Source organism: Schistocerca gregaria, chromosome 4, assembly GCF_023897955.1.
Source record: "Schistocerca gregaria isolate iqSchGreg1 chromosome 4, iqSchGreg1.2, whole genome shotgun sequence".
NCBI lineage: Eukaryota > Metazoa > Arthropoda > Insecta > Orthoptera > Acrididae > Schistocerca > Schistocerca gregaria.
The window spans coordinates 651778083-651801408 of NC_064923.1; the positions used below are offsets into that span (position 1 = coordinate 651778083).

At 38.2% G+C, this 23326-nt stretch overlaps 1 protein-coding gene across 1 annotated transcript in view; it reads right to left on the minus strand.

Moving 5' to 3' along the window:
* LOC126267391 (papilin) overlaps positions 1–23326 on the minus strand; it is a 1111154-nt gene that overhangs the window by 44794 nt on the left and 1043034 nt on the right. Inside the window, exons 35-36 of the mRNA XM_049972582.1 lie at positions 19845–20054; positions 5455–5582 (exon numbers count right to left, since the gene is read on the minus strand). Of these exons, the coding sequence (XP_049828539.1) occupies positions 5455–5582; positions 19845–20054 (338 nt within the window). The remainder of the gene's footprint in view (positions 1–5454; positions 5583–19844; positions 20055–23326) is intronic.

Sequence of the window (23326 nt, forward strand, 5' to 3'; positions counted from 1 at the left end):
TATCTATTGTTGCAATTTTCTGTACAGGTTCCAGAACTCTCAGAGCCAAGGTGACGCAAAACTTTTTTTGATTTGTGTAGAAACACCTATAACATTGAGACTTTATTCATTTTTGATCTATCATTCTTTTTGCAGTGCAGGTTCACTCTCTCATGTACATTGACATTCAAGTCTGGCCACCAATACAAAGTTCACTGTGCATAATTTAAAACAAAGTTATTATCTTCAATGAAGGTAGAATTTATGAATATGTTTATCTGAATATGCTGTGCAGCTAAAATCAGATGAGCACATGTTGTATGATGTTCAGCTACATCTACATTCATACTCCGCAAGCCACCCAACGGTGTGTGGCGGAGGGCACTTTACGTGCCACTGTCATTACCTCCCTTTTCTGATCCAGTCGCGTATGGTTCGCGGGAAGAATGACTGTCTGAAAGCCTCCATGCACGCCCGAATCTCTCTAATTTTACATTCGTGATCTCCTCAGGAGGTATAAGTAGGGGGAAGCAGTATATTCGATACCTCATCCAGAAACGCACCCTCTTGAAACCTGGCGAGTAAGCTACACCGCAATGCAGAGCGCCTCTCTTGCAGAGTCTGCCACTTGAGTTTGCTAAACATCTCCGTAACACTATCACGGTTACCAAATAACCCTGTGACGAAACGCGCCTCTCTTCTTTGGATCTTCTCTATCTCCTCCGTCAACCCGATCTGGTATGGATCCCACACTGATGAGCAATACTCAAGTATAGGTCGAACAAGTGTTTTGTAAGCTACCTCCTTTGTTGATGGACTACATTTTCTAAGGACTCTCCCAGTGAATGTCAATCTGGTACCCGCCTTACCAACAATTAATTTTATATGATCATTCCATTTCAAATCATTCCACACGCATACTCCCAGGTATTTAACAGAAGTAACTGCTACCAGTGTTTGTTCCGCTATCATATAACCATACAATAAAGGAGCCTTCTTTCTATGTATTCGCAATACATTACATTTGTCTATGTTAAGGGTCAGTGCCACTCCCTACACCAAGTGTCTATCCGCTGCAGATCTTCCTGCATTTCGCTACAATTTTCTAATGCTGCAACTTCTCTGTATACTACAGCATCATCTGCATCCAAGGGCATTTAACTTCTTGCACAGTGTCTTAATATCACAGATTTTACAGTTGAAATAATGTTTTACAATAACAGAAATTATATATGAATGAAACTGCACAGGCTGAGAGGGTGCTTGTTATTATTTCAGTGATTACAAAATAAGAGTAAAATTGTAGACAGGTTTGGTTATCTCACTGGCCACAAGAGTACCTCAACATCATGCAGACAGTTCACAGACATTAACCATGTGTGGACATGCATTATCCTGTTAAAATAAGGCACGTTAATGATATTGCATGAGAAGTAAAGAGAGGACATGGGATATCCATGATGTATTTTGTGGCATCAGCGCTCCCTAAATCAGTAACAGTCATGAAATGAAGTCATATCTACTTGCTACCTATACTATGACACCAGGAATAATACCACTGTGGCTCTCCAAAACACTAGAAGAATGACACCTCTCCTCAGGTTAGTGCCATATTCACCAATGAGGGTAATCAGAGGTAGCGCATTGCTAAACACAACATGACACCATTTATCAGCAGTCCATGCTATCGGTCCACAGCACCACCCCAAACTCAGCCATTCGTATAGTGGTGTTCATGGCATTCTAAGTATGGGGCAAAACACCCTATTCTGCCTGCAGGTATTCTCAAAAGAAGGAAGGAAGATAAAGTTTAACATCCCATTGACACTGGGTTAACAGAGACAAAGCACAAACTTGGATTGTGTCAAGGATGGGGAATGAAATTAGCTGTAGCTTTCAAAGGAACTATCCCAACATTTGCTTGGAGTGATTTAGGGAAACCACAGAAAATCTAAATATGAATGGCTGGATGCAAGTTTGAATCATCGTACTTCCGAATGGGAGTCCAGTGTCCTGAACACTGTGCCACCTCGCTCAGTGCAGTTACTTTTCAATCAATGATGCAGGATGACACAAAATATTGCAGGGAGTCTATACTTGTTCTCAGATGCCAGGTACAGATATGAAGGGGTTACAGAGTGCCTGGTGCACAGTACGGTGGGCATCCATTGTGGTGATTAGATATGGTTGACTGGAAACACGACAACAACTGTGCCTGGACTCATATTCCTACACAGTCAAACATGCGACCACTGTCACATCTGAATGCCCTACAAATCTGGATACTACACAATTTGACCAGCCAGCCTAATGGAGTCCAATAATTAGGTGACTTTCATATTATGTCAGGTGCTTATAATCTCCACAAGAGTACACAGCATCTCTGTGTCCTTCACAGTTACCACTTAACATCCAATGCTGTTCAGCCTCATTATATACTCCACCAAGTCTGATAAAAGCACTAAACATGAACAACACTGATGCACTCTGGTGGTTGTTTTCTCACAGAGAACTGAAACTCTAATAATTTATGTGCCTTCATATCACTAGCTTGATTAATGACCAGCTTTTAAGTTCCATCTTAGTGTGCCTCACAAAACAGGAATGTATTCCTTTTCAGTTAGTGCTTGCCCTACTGTCACATCCGAATGTCCCAAAAATTTGGATATTGTACAACTGACCAGCCAGTCAAATGGAACGCACACTGAGCCTCTTTCAGATTCTGCCAAAGAGAAACATTCAGTTTTACAACTTATAAAAGCTTTTTTAAAATAAAAAACACCATACTGCCCAATTTCCTTTACTTACTTATTTGGAACATATGAGACAAATTGGTGGCTGGATTTCTGCCAAATCACAAGTTTACTCTTATTGACTAAAGTTCTTCTCCTACGTACAAGTTGATCAGATGGTGATTTGTGTCACTCTTCAGCTATTATCTGCAGGGCTTTATTGTTTCTAAGAGGAAAAGGTGACTAGCATTGTGAATTTAAGATGATCACAGCTTTATTGGCTGTGCCTATAAGTAAGTCTGTAGAGAATTTTGTGATATCTCCAGTAATAAAGATGTTAGCATCTTACAGTTTTCTTTACCCTGCAATTAATAAAAATTAATTCAACATGGCAGTGAATGTAAAAGTACACTATGTTTCTCTGCAAAAACAAGTGTTAATATCAGTATTTAAAAGAAAACCTGTCTAAAATGTAAAGATTAAATTACAAAACTGAAGAAGCAAGTAACAAGTCAGCAGATCATAATCAGCATGCAATAAATGGATATAATCAAATTTTAATAAGGAAAGTGTAGGCTAATGCTGCAGCAAAATACTTTGAAACCTGTGCAAGAAAATAAGAACTCTGCAGATAAATGGACTAAAGTTGTGAACAAGTACAAGAAGTGATAAACTGTGTGAACACAGTCTATTTTGTGTGTGACAGTCCATTTGAATTATTTTCAGTTGAGGACGGTGATTGTGCAGTGAATAGTTATTGCAAAGCATGTGAAAAGGAAAAGTGCTGTGTAGTGTGTATACAAAATAAAAAACTGAGAATGGCTGGGAATATTTTTCAGTTACCGATATCTGCTGTAGTATTAGGGAAAAACAGTTGCAATAAACAATACAAACTAAAACTCTCAACAGTATAAAAATAAGCCAAAGAACTGTAAATTCCAGCAACAAGTGAAACCCAGCTCGCGCTATTCGTCCACGAGACTCAGAGGGCCTTAGACACGGGTTCACAGGTAGATGCCGTGTTTCTTGACTTCCGCAAGGCATTTGACACAGTTCCCCACAGTCGTTTAATGAACAAAGTAAGAGCATACGGACTATCAGATCAGTTGTGTGATTGGATTGAGGAGTTCCTAGATAACAGAACGCAACATGTCATTCTCAATGGAGAGAAGTCTTCCGAAGTAAGAGTGATTTCAGGTGTGCCGCAGGGGAGTGTCATAGGACCGTTGCTTTTCACAATATACATAAATGACCTGGTGGATGACATCGGAAGTTCACTGGGGCTTTTTGCAGATGATGCTGTGGTGTATCGAGAGGTTGCAACAATGGAAAATTGTACTGAAATGCAGGAGGATCTGCAGCGAATTGACGCATGGTGCACGGAATGGCAATTGAATCTCAATGTAGCGAAGTGTAATGTGATGCGAATACATAGAAAGATAGGTCCCTTATCATTTAGCTACAAAATAGCAGGTCAGCAACTGGAAGCAGTTAATTCCATAAATTATCTGGGAGTACGCATTAGGAGTGATTTAAAATGGAATGATCATATAAAGTTGATCGTCGGTAAAGCAGATGCCAGACTGAGATTCATTGGAAGAATCCTAAGGAAATGCAATCCGACAACAAAGGAAGTAGGTTACAGTACGCTTGTTCGCCCAATGCTTGAATACTGCTCAGCAGTGTGGGATCCGCACCAGGTAGGGTTGATAGAAGAGATAGAGAAGATCCAACGGAGAGCAGCGCGTTTCGTTACAGGATCATTTAGTAATTGCGAAAGCGTTACGGAGATGATAGATAAACTCCAGTGGAAGACTCTGCAGGAGAGACACTCAGTAGCTTGGTACGGGCTTTTGTTAAAGTTTCGAGAACATACCTTCACCGAAGAGTCAAGCAGTATATTGCTCCCTCCTACGTATATCTCGCGAAGAGACCATGAGGATAAAATCAGAGAGATTAGAGCCCACACAGAAGCATACCGACAATCCTTCTTTCCACGTACAATACGAGACTGGAATAGAAGGGAGAACCGATAGAGGTACTCAGGGTACCCTCCGCCACACACCGTCAGGTGGCTTGCGGAGTACGGATGTAGATGTAGATGTAGATGTAGAAGTGTACGTAATATTAATTTACGTACTGACAGCCACGGTGAAAACTTGTAACATTACTTCATGGTAGAAGTTCCATAAAATAATGAGGGAAGACAAACCAAGTGTCAAATTTTGTTCCGTGACTGGAAGCAATGAAAAAATTTCATTATTACAGAGAAATTATATTTTTGTCTTTCTTGCAAGAACAAAAGATGTTGCAAGAAACAAGGCTAAATATCTGGCCATATCACTTAAAAGAAGGCCTATCAATCAGGGAAACACAAATGTGATCATTCTACACTGCTTTGACTCATATGAAATCTCACTGGTCCATTGTTTAGAGAGAGAGAGAGAGAGAGAGAGAGAGAGAGAGAGAGAGAGAGAGAGAGAGAGAGATGTGAAGTGCACTGTATACCTGCATAAGTGTAGTTTAGAAAACCTATGTCATGAACATGCTCAGTAGCTGATGAATAAATATGAATAATAAATTGAGATCCAGAAAGTGAGTACATAAATTGCATCTGATAACATCTACTTTTCACAGCAGCTGTTTATGTTTTACTGAGAGCATGAACAATAAGTGTAGATAACTAGAAACAGTGACAATTTAAATACATAAAAAACATTCCTTATGCACTCGGAATACATACTGTAGAAGTGCCTTTCCTCCAGACAATACGTGGTGTTGGACGACCTTGAGCAATACATTTTAGTGTCGCATATGATCCCTCTTCAGCTTGAACGTCACTATCAGTGAGATCAATGCTAGGTGGTTCATCTGAAAGTAAAACAAATTCAATATTCAAAAAATTAGTAACATGGCAATAATTTGATTCCAGTCATTGAAGTATAATGGAGATGGTGGATTAAATAATAATAATAATAATAATAATAATAATAATAATAGTAATCATAACTTACTAATTTGCAGATTTTAGCAGATGTAGGCATTAGCAAAATGTGAAACGAATACTATTTTCAAATCGAATTGAAAAGTATAAACTTTGTATGCTGTCAGTATTTCATTGAGGACTTACCCTTTGTCCTAACCTGTTGTATCTACCTTTAAGAAGGGTCCAAAATTAGTTTCCTAGTTAATTCCACAATAGTTTCATATCCTATGATTCTTTCCTTTACTTTATCATAAGCAGGAAGTCCTGGTAAAACATTACACTTTAATATTCCCTGCAGTTTGGATCTCTTCTAACCCAATATTGGAAGTACTTATTGTTCCTTTCAGCACCTATCTTTTAGGTTTTCTGTACTTTAGGATTACAGGAGACCGCTCACCAAAAAGCAGAAGCACTGAGTTGTCAATAGGTTGGAGTTATCCTTTAACTCTAAAAGCTAGCATGGTACATTCTACAAGACCTTTCCTACCCTTTCATGCCCCTCGTCTCTTATAACTATCATCTGGTTTCTGTACAAATTGTAAATAGCCTTTCGCTCCCTGCATTTTACCCCTACCACCTTTACAATTTGAAAGCGAGTTTTCCAGTGAACAATGTCAAAAGCTTTCTCTAAGTCTACAAATGCTAGAAGCGTAGGTTTGCCTTTCCTTAATCTTTCTTCTAAGGTAAGTCATAAGGTCAGTATTGCCTCACGTGTTCCAACATTTCTACAGAATCCAAACTGATCTTCCCCGAGGTCGGCCTCTACCAGTTTTTCCGTTCGTCTGTAAAGAATTCACGTTAGTATTTTGCAGCTGTGACTTATTAAAGTGATAGTTCAGTAATTTTCACACCTGCCAACGCCTACTTTTTTTGGGATTGGAATTATTATATTCTTCTTGAAGTCTGAGGGTATTTCACCTGTCTCATACATCTTGCTCACCAGATGGTAGAGTTTTGTCTGGACTGGCTCTCCCAACACCATCAGTAGTTCTAATGGAATGTTGTCTACTCCCGGAGCCTAGTTTCGACTCAGGTCTTTCAATGCTCTGTCAAACCCTTCACGCAGTATTGTATCTCCCATTTTATCTTCATCTACATCCTCTTCCATTTCCATAATATTGTCCTCAAGTACATCACCCTTGTATAGACACTCTATATACTCCTTCCACCTTTCTGCTTTCCCTTCTTTGCTTAGAACTGGGTTTCCATCTGAGCTCTTGATATTCAAACAAGTGGTTCTCTTTTCTCCAAAGGTCTCTTTAATTTTCCTGTAGGCAGTATCTATCTTACCCCTAGCGAGATAAGCCTTTACATCCTTACATTTGTCCTCTAGTCATCCCTGCTTAGCCATTTTGCACTTCCTGTCAATCTCATTTTTGAGACGTCTGTATTCCTTTTTGCCTGCTTCATTTACTGCATTTTTATGTTTTCTCCTTTCATCAATTAAATTCAATATTTCTTCTGTTACCCAAGGATTTCTACTAGCCCTCGTCTTTTTACCAATTTGATCATCTGCTACCTTCACTACTTCATCCCTCAAAGCTACCCATTCTTCTTCTACTGTATTTCTTACCCCCATTCCTGTCAATTGTTCCCTTATGCTCTCCCTGAAACTCGATACAACCTCTGGTTTAGTCAGTTTATCCAGGACCCATCTCCTTAAATTCCCACCTTTTTGCAGTTTCTTCAGTTTTAGTCTACAGTGGTAGATTGTGGTCAGAGTCCACATCTGTCCCTGGAAAAGTCTTCCAATTTAAAACCTGGTCCCTAAATCTCTGTCTTACCATTATATAATCTAGATGATACCTCCTAGTATCTCCAGGATTCTTCCATGTATACAACCTTCTTCTATGATTCTTGAACCAAGTGTTAGCTGTGATTAAGTTATGCTCTGTGCAAAATTCTACCAGATGGCTTCCTCTTTCATTTCTTACCCCCAATACATATTCACTATGTTTCCTTCTCTCCCTTTTCCTGTTCTCGAATTCTTGTCACCCATGACTATTAAATTTTCGTCTCCCTTCACTACATGAATAATTTCTTTTATCTCATCGTACATTTCATCAATTTCTTCATCATCTGCAGAGCTAGTTAACATATGAACTTGTACTACTGTAGTAGGCATGGGCTTTGTGTCTATCTTGGCCACAATAATGCATTCACTATGCTGTTTGTAGTAGCTTACCCGCACTCCTATTTTTTTTATTCATTATTAAACCTACTCCTGCATTACCCCTATTTGATTTTGTATTTGGAACCCTGTATTCACCTGACCAAAAGTCTTGTTCCTCCTGCCACCAAACTTCACTAATTCCCACTATATCTAACTTTAACCTATCCATTTCCCTTTTTAAATTTTCTAACCTACATGCCCAATTAAGGGATCTGACATTCCACACTCCGATCCGTAGAATGCCAGTTTTCTTTCTCCTGATAACGACGTCCTCTTGAGTAGTCCCTAGTCCCTGCCCAGAGATCCGAATGAGGGACTATTTTACCTCCAGAATATTTTACTCAAGAGGACGCCGTCATCATTTATCCATACAGTAAAGCTGCATGCCCTCGGGAAAAATTACAGCTGTAGTTTCTCCTTGCATTCAGCCGTTCGCAGTACCAGCACAGCAAGGCCATTTTGGTTAGTGTTATAAGGCCAGATCAGTCAATCATCCAGACTGTTGCCCCTGCAACTACTGAAAAAGCTTCTGCCCCTCTTCAGCAACCACGTGTTTGTCTGGCCTCTCAACAGACATCCCTCCGTTCTGCAGGGTAATTGGTACAAATCCTGGTGGTAGAAAAAAATTTGACCACAGGTATCTGGCTTGCAAGATGAGGAGACGTGGGGAAATATGTTTCTTATCACCAAGCTTTATGCCAATGTCATGCATTATATTCCAAACCTCTCCACAGAGTCGGCTGAGAACTTGTGACAAAGTTAATGGCTTATCCATAGAGAGGTATGACTAGCTAGGTAGCCCCCTTTGTGGCATTCAAGAGGAGCAAAGTATGTGCCAGCACCAAATTTCACGAGCAAGGAGCTACACTCCATATGCATTCATCACAGTCATCTTTAAGAAATTATACTTGAACTTTGAACAGGAAAGGCTCCCAGTCAGTGCAAATAAAGCAAGAGGTTCCTATTTAGGTGACTGGACTCTGAAGGATATCCCAGCCTGCAAAGCTACAGGGCTCATACACTACATCTTTTTACATTTGTGTACTGCCATACCTGTCCTAATTGTTCCTGTTTCTGTAGTGAGTCAGTAGTAATCCATATTCTAAAACAAATATTGTTAATATTTAATGTTATTTTAATTTTTAAATGTGCACATCAGGTAAAAATTAGTCATCCCCAGGGGGTGCCAGGCTAATGATGTGTAATATCAGTAAAGATCTCAGTGTGCCAAGTGAGACAGTCAAAAAGTATCTCCACGTGTCACACTTCATCCAGCTGAAGTCACTCATTGATGATTAGATACCACAGAGCAACCAGACTGTGAGAATGCTGATTGCTAAGTTTCACCTGCTGTTCCAGAGAGTTCCAGATGTTTTCTGTGGTATTCAGATAAGTTGATTTTAGCAGCCAATCAAGTTGCGATTGGGTGCCTGAGAATTCATCAAACGAGAAACATATGTGTGCAGCCCTGTGAATGCAGCTGTTGTCATCTTGGAAGGCAGGAGTATCCACAGCATACCAACCATAAGGACGTAGAAGAAAGTGTAACACTTGCTAACTGAAAATGTTGAAATAAACATTCTGGTTTGTGTTCACAGTAGTCTGAATGAGAGGATCCATGTCATGCTATGAAAGACAACTCCTAACCATCCAGCCAGAACTAGCCCTCCACATACTGTATGTTACATGTCTCACTGGGCCTCAGTGGACTCATGCCTTTCATCATTTGAAAAGCGGCAAAATCACAATTTCTTGCACCACAGTACACTTCTCCAGTCAGCACATGGGACACCAGAAGAAACAAAATATTTTAGTAATCAGGGCCTAAAAGTCAGTACCACAAAATCACAGTTAGCAGAGTCCACAGCATGCTACAATTGTGCAGGAAATATTTGTGGAATTTTGTATACCATGTGCTCTTGAGCAGAATACTGGCGCTATGAAGGAGAGCTGTTAGGCTGATACATGGTCTGGGATACAGGGAGACCAGTCATGATGCTCTTGTCAAAAACAAATATCTCACTGTACATTCCCTGTATAAATACATAATTCTAAGCTGTGTGTAACATATTAATATGTGTGGATATATGTGCTGTGTATTGTATACTAAATCATCAGTCAATGTCTACCAACAAAAAACTGTAAATAAAAAATTAATAAATAAATACAGGCTACTGTTCAGTTTCTGTTCTTTTTTCAGCCCACTGCAGCTGTGAGGTACCTGACTCTGAACATCAACTGCACTCTATTCCCTTTGTGATTTTCACTCAGAAACCAGTTGAGATGGACACATACACACCATTTCACTGCAGTGACTTATGACAGTGATGGAGGTCGTGTGACTACCTGGTAGCAGTCTAAGCCATCTACATCAAAAGTTTATTCTTTTAACAGGATGACTTGTATTTTGTCTGGAGAGCTTAAAATTAGAAATGTCGGTCACTTCTACATGGTCTAGAGGACCTCAAATTCTTGTTCAAGTAAGCATTCATATTGTAAACTCGACTGTGATGTTAACAAATCTCTCCGAACTAAATAAAAAACAACCTCATAGAAACAATATCTATCAGAACTTTATAACTACAGTTGGCAGATAAATGTGAAGTGAAAACATCTCTTGAATATTTTCTTTGAACTAAGATCATTAATTTATATTTTCTTCTAGGGCAATAATGCTTCCACATACAAGCCGTTCCATAAGCCATGTGTGCCTCCTGGATGATGCCTAATGATGTGCACCTCACAGAGCTCAGTTTCCATTGGCTGGATACAGTTTTGGTGAATGTGAGGCTCTTGATCTGTGGGCCGATGAGCAAACTGCAAAACTCACTCAACTTCTACAGAAGTGTTGTGCCATGTCATAATATTATAACCATGAAAAAGTTGCAAGAAGAGTGGTTCAATATTGGCTTCACAGAAGTAAAAAATTATGACAGATTAGAATCATAGAATTCTTTTAATACACCTATATTGCCAGAACATATAAATGCTGAGTAGCTACACCTCAAGCCAAGGTTAATACAATGAGGTGCTACAAATTCCAGAGACTTGTACACACCAACGTTTCACATAGATGTGATTTGATCTGCAACAGATTAGTATCAGCAGTCAGTGAAAAAATAATCCCCATGCACATCCCCACCAAAGCGTGTCAACTGCCAGTGTTATCACTCCATTTGGAGAAGATATTGCAAGGTACATGCCAATGAAAAATTCTTATGGTGAAGTAAAGCAGACATTGAAGACCATGGAGTCTCCCAAGTTTTACAACCTCCTTCGTTGTGGTTCTGAAGAAACACCAGCCTAAAAGCAATTCCCCTGCACAGATGGAAACCAATTAAGTAACACAAATACATTCAAGCAATATTATCCAAATCTGCCCCAAATTGATGGTGGGTACATCAGGCAGTCAAAGAAGTATTTCTGTGTCATATAAGGAAAATAGAATAAAATCATCCTTGAAAAAACAGACAGACAGACAGATAGAGAGAGAGAGAGAAACCTAAACAAAATGCCAAAGAAAAACAAAAGTAGTTTCATTAAAGCTGTTAGTAAAAAGCATGATCTGACAGTAAAAATAACTTTACTGACATTGAAAACGATATGGATTCAGAACTCAAGTACAGAAGCTGTCACAGGACCAACCATCTGGCGTATGCAAACAAGAAATGCCTTTGAAACAAACTGACACACCTCTGATTCGCTAAAGGAATGACAAGCATGATGGTGAGAGAGCAAAGGCATGCATGGATGTGTTTGTCAATGAGACATATCATGTCAGCCATATCAGACTCAGCACCAATTTACAAGAAATTGCTACCACTTTTCACTTGTCACCTAAGGTCACAGTGTGTTCAGAGAGGCTACCAGAGATTTCATTAAAGAACTTCCTCGCCCATTCATGCTTCTCAGGGATTTGAATGCCTGCAATCATCCCTGGGGCTCAAGAAGCACCTACCTGACAGCCTTTGAGGGTCTCCTCTTATCAGAGGACAATCAATACACTTCAGCCCAGCAACAGGGTCAGTCTCTGCCATAACCCTCTCCATCTGTTCACTTGCCCTCACTGACATTACTTAGTGGGAAGCTGGTACCTATCTCCATTTAAGTGACCACTTTCCAGTCTTGTTACACTTTGCCAAAAGAATACTCACCAACAGCAAGTCACCAAAACAGGAGCTCAGCAGAAAAAGACACTGTATAGTCATCTCACAATATATGATCACCTATTGGTCTACAGAACTGGGTAGAATACATCACGAGCACTATCCAACAAAGAATACTTCACAAGCACTATCCAACAAACTGCTGCTGCACCAATTCTATAGAGCTCAGGATTGAGGTCTATCGTTTCTAAGTTTGATAAAGAGTTTCTAAGTTTGATAAATTGTTTCAGTCTGGCCACAGAAGTATGGAAGTTAGTTGTAAGACTTCTGTATGGAAGGGGAAAATTACAGTAGCAGATATAGAGAGAACAAGTGTTCATACAATAATGCCATGCCTTACTGCACAGACACCAGATTATTTTTATAATGTAATGTCTAATACAAGACACGGCACCACATTCAAATTCTGTCAGGAAGCCATGGAGAAAACAAGACTTAACTTTGAGCCTATTAACACAGAGATGTATAACTGCCTATTCTCCACGTGGGAGTTAAAAAGTGCCTTGTCTGTAGCTCCTGGGCCAGATGGAATTAGTTATGGGATGCTACTGCTACTGCCATTTCAGTCCAATGAAATCCTCCTGGCACTTTTTAATAAGATCTGGTTAGGACAGAGTCCTAGACTCTTGTAGTAAGCTATCCTTATCCTCTTTCTAAAACCAGGGAAGGACTGGATGTGCCTAAGTTGTTATCACCGTCCTGCACTTATCATCTGTTCTGAAGAGACACTGGAATGAATTATCAACAGCTGTTATGTGCAGGTTTTGGGGGGAAAAAAGGAATCTCCTGAGGCACTTCCACTGTGGCTTCTGAAGGAATCATTCTACCATCATAAACCTTACACAGCTGGAAATTTCAATAAAAGAATTCTTCTTTCATAAGTAACAAATTGTTGGTAATTTTTTACCAACAAGGAGTAACTACATGGATATATAATACCTTATGTTAAGTCAAGGTCTGGGTACTCAGCAAGCATCTCTGCATTTTACTGCAATCACACCTAAGTGACTGAAATGTTAGATGGAGAATAGGATGCAAATTCTCAAATTGTGTTCCTCACAGAAGTGTTTTAAGTGTTACCCTTTTCTTTGCATTTTGAAAGTATTTCTTTCATGATAAAATTACTGTGGAATATTCATTATATGTGGATGATTTTTCTTTTTTCCACTTACCTTCCAGTCTTGCAGCCATATATGGTCAAATTCAATTGATGGATAAGAAGCAATAGAAACGAGCAAAGAATTCTGGTTGTAGATTTTCCACAGATAAAACTGTCTGCATCAATTTTTATTGCACATGCCATGTTTCTAACATACCTGACCTGCATCTAAGGGGCATCTCTCATGTTTTCACAGAAACAAGTATGAGATTAAGTGTCAAAACATCAAGTTTAAAGTGTTAGCCTTAGAAAACTCTCTATAGTTTCCCAAACAGGCAAAAGTTTACTTCAAGGACATTTGACCACAGGAAGCCCCTAAAATTAAAGGAATTTAAAAGTAGCTGCACACATGACAATATCCCCATGTCACACAGACATCTCAGCTGAAAACTCCTCAAAATAAACATTCAAAACAAAAGGAGTGGAATGCTGACAAGAGGAATGTGCTTGTTGCATGATAATGCCTGTCCTCAAACAGCATTAGCCACCAAGGTGCTTTTGAGCTCATTTGGTTTGGATATTTTGAACCTCCCCTCCCCCATATTCATCACCATTAAGGCGCGCATGAGTGGAATTAAATTTTCAGCTGATGAGCAGGTGCAGAAAGAGGTTCTGAAGTGTGAGAAGGGGATAGTGTGAGAGGTCTTCAAGGATGGCACCAAGCTACTACTTTTGTTTTAACTTTGAGATATGTGTACCTATGCTATACATACTTAATTGACATGTTTTATTTCACTTGCAACACAAAATCTAATTCAGAAAAAAGTATGAGAGTAAAAGCTATGGTTCATACATTAGAATGTTTCCAAAAGATCTGTTAAAAGAAGTAAACATTAAATTGTCTTACAACTCTTATTTTTTGAGCTACAGTATTCAGAAAAATTACAAATTTTTCAAAATTTCCACTTGTGTTCATATAGCACTCCCCTTAAAAATTTATTGAGGTTCCTGGGTCTCAAATTTGATGAGATACTTCATTTCCTCATAAAAGATCTCAAAGATACATTAACAAAAACACATGCCATTTTACAATGCCTGAATGGCAGCTAGGACAAAAAAGAGCACTCCGTCTTCAGGCCACGAGTAGCCTACCAGGACCATCTGACCGCCGTGTTATCCTTCATGGAGGATGCAGATAGGAGGGGAGTGGGGTCAGCACACCGCTCTCCCGGTCGTTATGATGGTATTCTTGATCAAAGCCGCTACTATTTGGTCGAGTAGCTCCTCAATTGGCATCACGAGGCTGAGTGCACCCCGAAAAATGGCAACAGCGCATGACGGCCTGGATGGTCACCCATCCAAGTGCCGACCATGCCCGACAGCGCTTAACTTCGGTGATCTCACAGTAACCACTGCGGCAAGGGAGTTGCTGCAGTTAGGACAAGACTGCCACAATTTTATAAAAGGCACATTTGTTCTTGTACTAGTTATGGCTTCACCATGTATGGAACTGCACAGTCATTATATATGAAGATGCTAGATGTAATCCATTATAAAACAATTAGTTTGGCTACTAGGGCTACCAGAACAAGACCAATTCCCAGTCTCTGTGCTGAGGTGGGAGTGCCACCATTATCCATTAAGCAGTGGCTTCACATGATACAACACAGCTAAAAGTATCACACCATAAAGAAGCCACCTGCATAGTCATCAGTTGCTCATCTGCATATTAAGTACTTTTGCAGACACCCAAAAGCCACTGTACCACTTGGGATCAGAGCAAAGCACCTTCTGCCAAATTACAGACAGCAGGCATATGGGTTCTTTCTCAGGGTTGTAGTAGGTCTCCTCCCTCATTATTGGAAGGACCCAGGATATTTTTAAATTTAATGGAATACAATAAGTCCCTTACTATAAATTAAACTTTTAATTTCTAATTTTATTAGATTTTAAATTAGAACAAATACTTTAAAGCTACATACACAGACATATCTACACAGGGGGATAACCTAGGCTGTGCACTCATTTTCCTTGACTGTATCTTCAGAGCAGGGATCCTTTCCTGAATGAGTAGAGTACATTTGATGCTGAATGTCACACAATCCTGTAGACACTGCACCAGAAGAGACAAAATTAAGGTAAAAAGTTCTTCACCTGCTCCAGTGCTGTACTGTTTATTCGGCACATGTACTCATCAAGTAAAACTTTCCAAAGAATTCAGAACACAATATATCAGCAAGGGACAGTAGTTGCATTTGCTTAGTACCAGGCTATGTGGGAAATGAGAATAATTAAATAGCTGATTAAGTGGCAAAGGAGGCCTACCATGAGCTACTCATAGTTAACAGTCTGGGAGCCATCTGATTACAAGCTGTTACTATGACATTTAGGCATAATTGTGAGGACCACATTTTAATTTTAATTCTTTACTGTACATGGAATGCTCTTTGATCAGTTAAGATTTTAGTTGTGTGCATGCACACACATGTGAACATGCATACACTGCAGTCATCCACCCCAATTTTTTTACATTAATACACTTGCTGACTCCTTCTCATATTTATATTAGTGGTCAGCCAATCCTATATAACTGAGTAACAGTTTTACACACTTATAAATTTATTGACTTGTCACTTTGAACAAAATCTGTTGTTTTGACATGGTGACTCAAAGATTTTACATGTTCTTGACTACCTTTTTCTAAAAGGATTTTACACTGGCTCTGACAGCCTCATTGTTGAGTGCCATGAATTCAAACCACAGTCACAACCACACATTCACTGTGGGATACTTGTCTTCACCAAGTCACAGTTTTTAAACTATAGCAATTTCCACAGCAGCACAAAAAATTGACAACTAAATCTCACATTCAACAATTCAATACCTCTACTATCTGTGAGGTGTTACCCTTAATCCTTGATTTATATATATTTATATAGTATGTATTACTAGGGGCTCTAGTTTTCAAGATAAGTAGAGCTATTTTGCCACTTTTTTTCTTTTTCTTTTTATTTTTTTTCTTTTTTTTGTTGTTGTTGAGCCAAGATCAGTTTTATCTACTTTTAATTGATTTTACAAGCTTATCTAGACTTATCATTTGTAGAATTGCTATGCTGAGTGGAAAAAACAATAAGCACATATTTGAGAATTTTATACCACCACTAGCTGATTTTCAGCTTTGTAAGCAACTGACACTAATGGATTTAGATTATGAAAAGACCCTCTACAAGTAGGAGTGCAGTTATGATATTTTGGTAGCAAAATAACTGATGATGGCAGAAGTACAGATGGTATAAAATGCAGACTGTCAATGACAAGAAAAGATGTAACAGAGTAAGGATGGATTAGCCTACTTTTTCTTCTGCCACTCCTGACACCAGTACTAATTTTTTGTTTCCTTTTCTGATCTCTTTTCATTAGTAGTGCACATACCATAGTCACATCCATGCAGTATTTCTCTGAATTTCATTATTCAAGGCATAATTTACCATTTGCTGATGACAATAGTAAATAGTTCATATGGAAACATTTTATTTAAAGAAATATTCATAATTTACTATACTGTAAATGATGCACTCATCAAAATTCTACCATGATAAAACTTGTTTGTTTCTAGATTGACATGATTGAAAGCCCTCGTTCTCCTTTTTCAATCAAATGTTTTATTTTTTCTGAAAACTTTATATTTCAAAACTTATTTGTAATCAAAATTTTCATTTCTCAGAATGTTTCAGTTGTTTCCAAAACCCAGTGGTTTTTCTGTTTTCAAAAACGAGTACTTTTACTGGGGTAGCCTGTTAATTTATCAATCATTCCAATTAGAAAATTTCACTGTCTAGAAAATTATTGTTGAGCTTTGTTGAATCCCCATGCACATTAAAAATAGCATCCCATAAAACAGTGCCTATTATTTTGTCATTTCATAATTACAAGGCTTTAGCCAAACAAATTTATTTCATTGCCTGCTGTGCATTTGCATCTTTCATTTTTTTCACTTTTTATGTTGATATACAAAATGTAATAGCCCTGTATTTTCATGCTTCATAATTTTTGTAATATGTACATCTATAAATAGGTGTCACACACAAAGCCTCAGTCAGCTGATGGCCAGTAGTCAAAAAGTGAAGATCTATGTCAGTCAGTCAAACTTCTATGTCAGCTCCGTTTGAAAATTATGTCAAACCACTTGTAGGATGCTTAACTTATTGATCTGCATTTTGATGTCCACAACACTTTTACACAAACTATATTAGTAAAGTGTAAACTAATATAGTTCGTGTGAAAGTGTTCTGGATATCAAAAATAAGGCAGACATATTCGAAAAAAGCTGCCTATACTGTCACAGTAAGTAAAAACTAAATTTGCATCCATAACGACAGATAAGCTATAGTCATGGTGATACATTAAAGTGTGACCCATCTTTTTTCTGCCATAGACCGAGCGAGGTGGCGCAGTGGTTAGCACACTGGACTCGCATTCGGGAGGACGACGGTTCAATCCCGTCTCCGGCCATCCTGATTTAGGTTTTCCGTGATTTCCCTAAATTGTTTCAGGCAAATGCCGGGATGGTTCCTTTGAAAGGGCACGGCCGATTTCCTTCCCCATCCTTCCCTAACCCGAGCTTGCGCTCCGTCTCTAATGACCTCGTTGTCGACGGGACGTTAAACACCACTAACCTAACCTAACCTTTCTGCCATAGAACCAGAACCCAGCATTATGCTACTACCAGTAATGATGTAACTTCCCAGATCCTCCTGAAACCATCTGAAGATGAACCTGAAAAGTTTTGAAAACCGGTTTATGGAATAAAACATTATTATTCAAAGAAGTGACTGCTTGCAGTAGTGTATAACTTATTTACATTCAATATACAGTCACGGTTCTAAAATATCCGTAATGGATAAGCATAACTAATCTGTTTTGCATTTTGGGCTTTATTAATTGTCTGAATGGCCTAGCATTTATTGGAAGATTAGATATATAGAATTTAATGAGACTAAAGAGGCTCCAATATGGTTAGTAAGGTCAGCAAGATTTTCATAAAAAGAGAAATATATGTTAACAATGAATATAAATCTAAGTAGTAGGACATTAGTTCTGAAAGTATTTGTCTCAAATGTAGCGTTATACGGATGTGAAAATATTGGTAATAAACAGTACACACATGCAAAAAAAAGAAGCTTTTGAAATGTTATGCCGCAGAAGAATACTGATGATTAATGGGTAGAATGGAAAACAAACGAGGAGATGCTGAACCAAACAGAGGAGAAAATAAATTTACGTACAACTTGCAAAAAAAATGAGACGGTTGAAAGGTCAGATCATGAGGTGTTATGAAATAGTTAATATGGTAATGGAGGGAAGTGTGCGGGTAAAAATTGTAGAGGGAAACCAAGACTTGACTGGTGTAAGAAAATTAAAATGGATAAAGGTTGCAGCAGTTATGCACATGATAGACTAACATGGAGAGCTGCATCAAACCAGCCTTAGGAGTACAGAAGATAACAGGAAGAAGCCTGTAACAAGTACCTTTTCATTTCACAATTAATGCATGATGTATTACAAGTGTATGAATGGAGGATATACACTTTAGATAATTACATAACTCATTCCAATAAACTGAAAAGCCATCTTTCACATCTTTATCTCTGTTTATACTTCTTTAATTTTCAAAGACAGAACATCTGCAAGTGATATAATGATCATTTTCTATGATGATTAAGGCTCTTTCTTGTTACCTAAATTTTTATATTGTATCTTCCTATTTCCACTTCAAAAAATTTATAAAGACCTAACTGAAGAACAAAAAAGAAGCACATAACATAGTGAATTTGAAACTGCTCACAATATTACGAAATGTGCATCATTTTCGTGTTCATTTACCCTTCACTTCTTTCCTACTCTTTGTTTCCAGATGTTATGAAAAGCATAGACTGCTACTTCTCATACAGAGTAGATTTTGAGTTGCAGACAGGCACACAAAAAAGACTGCTAAACATGTGACCTTTCAGCCAACGGGTCTTCTTTTAAAGTAGGCATAACACACACACACACACACACACACACACACACACACACACACACACACACACACAACCACTGTCTCTCGCCACTGCGACCGTATTGCAAACAACTGCGCAATGTGAGGGAAACAAGATGGTTGGTGGGGGTAAGGTAGAAGCTTGGGCAGAGATATCAAAGTAGGGGTGGGGATGATATAGTAGTGGGGACAGGGTAGTGCAGCAGAAGTGAGGAGTGAAATGGAGAGAAGTAGTGGAGGAGAAAAAGAAGACTGTGGGTGTGTTGGTGGAATAGAAGGCTGTGTAGTGCTGGAGTGGGATTAGGGAAAGGGACAGATATGAGAAGAACAGGGAGTAATGAAGATTGACCCCAGGGGGGTTATGGGAAGGTAGTATATACATTGCACGGAGAGTTCCCACCTGCAGGTTGATTACTTGTTTAAGTTCTGCTCTACTCCTCTTCCACAAGTGTTTATCCTTCTTCATATCAATGTACACGCTCTACCCAAGATTTTCTGTTACTCACATTAAATGATATGTAAAATAAAGGATAAGCAACTACTCACCTATAGCACTATAGGTGAGTAATTTCCTTTCCCTTATTTTATGTATTGTTCCACCAAAGAATTTCCAATATTGTTTCACATTAAATGACTCATTTTAACAATAGATATTGCACATAAACGTACCATAAACTCCATAAGGTGGCTGTGGTTGTGGTTGCACAACTGGTCTTTCTGTTGTTAAAAGTTGTCCAGGATAAACAGGATTCAGGCATGAAGAACCACAACCACTGAAACAACATTTACGTATGTCTGTGCAGTCTGCATCTGATTGACACTCTTGTATACAATTTTCATTTGCCTCCACTAGTTTAGGACATTCCCCTGGCTTATTCACTGCAAGACATAAAAACAGAAGTGAATTTTATGAGTCAGGAGCAACACCAAAATATGCATTCTGTTAACAGATTTTTCATTTATTTGAGAATTTTAGACAAAAGTTAGTATGCTGAAAATGTTAAGATAATACAGAAATATCACTGATTTTTCTGCATCAATCACTCTTTAATTATGACCATTGCACATTTTTGTAGTCATACCACCTCCATGAACAAGATTTCATTCTGGTTTGGATTTTAAATTGCCTTTGTGGCATGCACATGTGACAATGTTTGGCACTCTGCAGTGACATAAGAGGGTTATACTCTGATTAAAATTAATCTGAGACTGATGGATTCCAGTGGTGGGGGACAGTGTTGCCAGCATGCCGGCAGCCATACTTCATACGACACTGCATGTACCTACAGAATGGGAAATATAGTTGAGCACATGGTGCTCAACAAAGACCTGCAATTGACTAGTGGCTGACCCTTACCACACAACTCGCTGTAACATTAATGATAAAGTAATTTTAATTGGAGTATATCTCTTGCCTTGCACTAGTGGTGAAACAAAGCAACATTCTATATGCTTCAGTTTAATTTCAAATATGATTTCTGTTAAAATACAAACAAACATGGCAGTCCTATCAGACTTACTGTTAATTTGATAAAAACATTGCATATACAATAATAAATTAATGTGTAAAGTAAATCATATTGTACAAAATATCTACATTTTTACAAAAAAACTACTTAGTGAAAATATACTAACATACCTGTTAATTGTTTTACTTCACCCTACTTATGGGTGGGCTGTGTGTCAATGTCTTCATCGAGACTGGGTCTACAGCCACAGACCCTGCCTCAATGAAGAGCTTACCTGTTAATGATGCAATAGTAATTACAAAATATAATCTATTTTTCTTTTATTTGAAAATTCCCCCACATACAGTACTGAATTAGCACACCTAATGAAATTAACCTTTTAAGATACACAGAACACCATAACACTTTACAAGGCATAGTGCTACTGGACAGGGGTATGCTGCTGTGTCTGATTTTCACAAGGAGGAGGGGGCAGGGTGAACTGAGGTAGTGGTCATTATCTGGTGTTGTTGACATAAGTCAATCAATAAATGGCAGATATTTGATGTTTTGTGTTTCATGATAGCAAATGAGTGTTCAAATGACATTTTTTGATTAACATCAATTTGGCGGTCAACTCTCCTTGCAGAAAACCCTTCTTTTCATAAAATAAACAGTCACACATGGTATAAGTTGGAAAGATCTTTCGAGGCACACTGACACACCCAACAGCATACATAACTGGCAGTGTCCTGTTCATGACTGGAGTCACTGTGTGCTTTATTTGACTTAACTAAGAATGGAAGTTTACTTGTACTTCCATAACATAGTGATTTCCTGTGGTCAAAAGAGTATTAAGAAATGAGTTTTTGGTAAAATAAAAAATAAACAAACACTTTGTACATCATTAGGTTGTGCAAAGTCTATTTGAGCAGTTTGTAATCAATAAAATAATTAAGAGTTGCAATTTATTTCAATGAGGCCTTCATAATTTGATATTATTTGTAGTATTCTGTTCTAATTAAAGTGATAAATGAATCTGAAAGTGATATTGCAAAATACACAAATTTTCTGTGTGACAAAGCTGCAATTTTGGGATGTGCCAGATCTAATTTAAGTTCATTGCCCCCTTTGGAACCTATTGTCTCAGTTGACTTGAATGAACGCAATATGCCACAGATAAAGTAAATTATCTGGAGCATCTGCAGAAATGAAGGTGTTAAAATGTTAAATTATAATCATATTTATAAATACTTGGCCAACAATCAGCATAGTTTTTAGTATCATTTAAGAAGAAACCATTATGATTTGTTATTTTAGTTCCAAACAAAGGTAAAGGTTTCAGTTTATTCAAGCTTAGAGTCCGGCACTCATTCTGCTCAAACAGCACTCGAAAAAATATCAATGGCCTCTCTCTACTCATAGATATGAGCCTATTAAATAATTCTTTGGTGATAGGTATTGCCTTACGATATTTTATAATATAACATTTTTAAAAGTTTGAGATAGCTTTGTGGTTGGTATTACCTTTATGTCAGACTGTTTTATCTTTGATAGTATCGGGAAACAATCACTTGTGCAGTGACAGCATGTCCAATTCACAGTATGGAGTTCAAGCAGCGAATGATGAAATCTGTATGAGATACCTAATGAAGATAACTGGGGAAATTGTTGAAATATTGTGGAAAGAACATGACATCATTAAGTCAGTGGCAAAGCCTGAAACTTGGAAATATCATATTTCTGCTTTATGCCTGACTAAATTCTTTATCAAAGAGTTCTGTGAAAGTTAAAAAGTTAGTTTCAGTAGAAGATTTTGTCCCTTGTACTCTTATTTATGAATTCTGATGTAATATGTGATAAGGGCATGATACATATTCTACAACCCACTGCTGGTGAGAATTAATGCTTGCAGTTGAATGTTGTCATGTCACACAAAAATGAAAAAAGTTGTAACCAATACTCAAGGGTGTGTTTGATACACATACCAACATCAGAACTACATCATTTAAAGCAAACTATTCTGAAGCTGAAGGATCAATTTTTGTAGAAAATAATTTTTATAGAGAGAAAAGAACGAAGTATGAAAAAAGTGTAATAGACGGATATAAAGATTAGGGCTGAAAGAAGATATGATGATCACATGAACGAAGTTGAAGAAAGCAGAGGGACTTTGTATGGCAGCATTATAAACTGATACACAATCAAACTCTTATCTTGGCTAGAGGAGAAAATCTTATCTGTGTAGCTTTGAATGTTATACAGGGTGTTACAAAAAGGTACGGCCAAACTTTCAGGAAACATTCCTCACACACATAGAAAGAAAATATGTTATGTGGATATCTGTCCGGTAATGATTACTTTCCATGTTAGAGCTCATTTGATTACTTCTCTTCAAATCACATTAATCATGGAACGGAAACACACAGCAACAGAACGTACCAGCGTGACTTCAAACATTTTGTTACAGGAAATGTTCAAAATGTCCTCAGTTAGCGAGGATACATGCATCCACCCTCCATCACATGGAATCCCTGATGCAGCCCTGGAGAATGGCGTATTTTATCACAGCAGTCCACAATACGAGCATGAAGAGTCTCTACATTTGGTACCGGGCTGCGTAGACAAGAGCTTTCAAATGCCCCCATAAATGAAAGTCAAAGAGGGCTGAGGTCAGGAGAGCATGGAGGCCATGGAATTGGT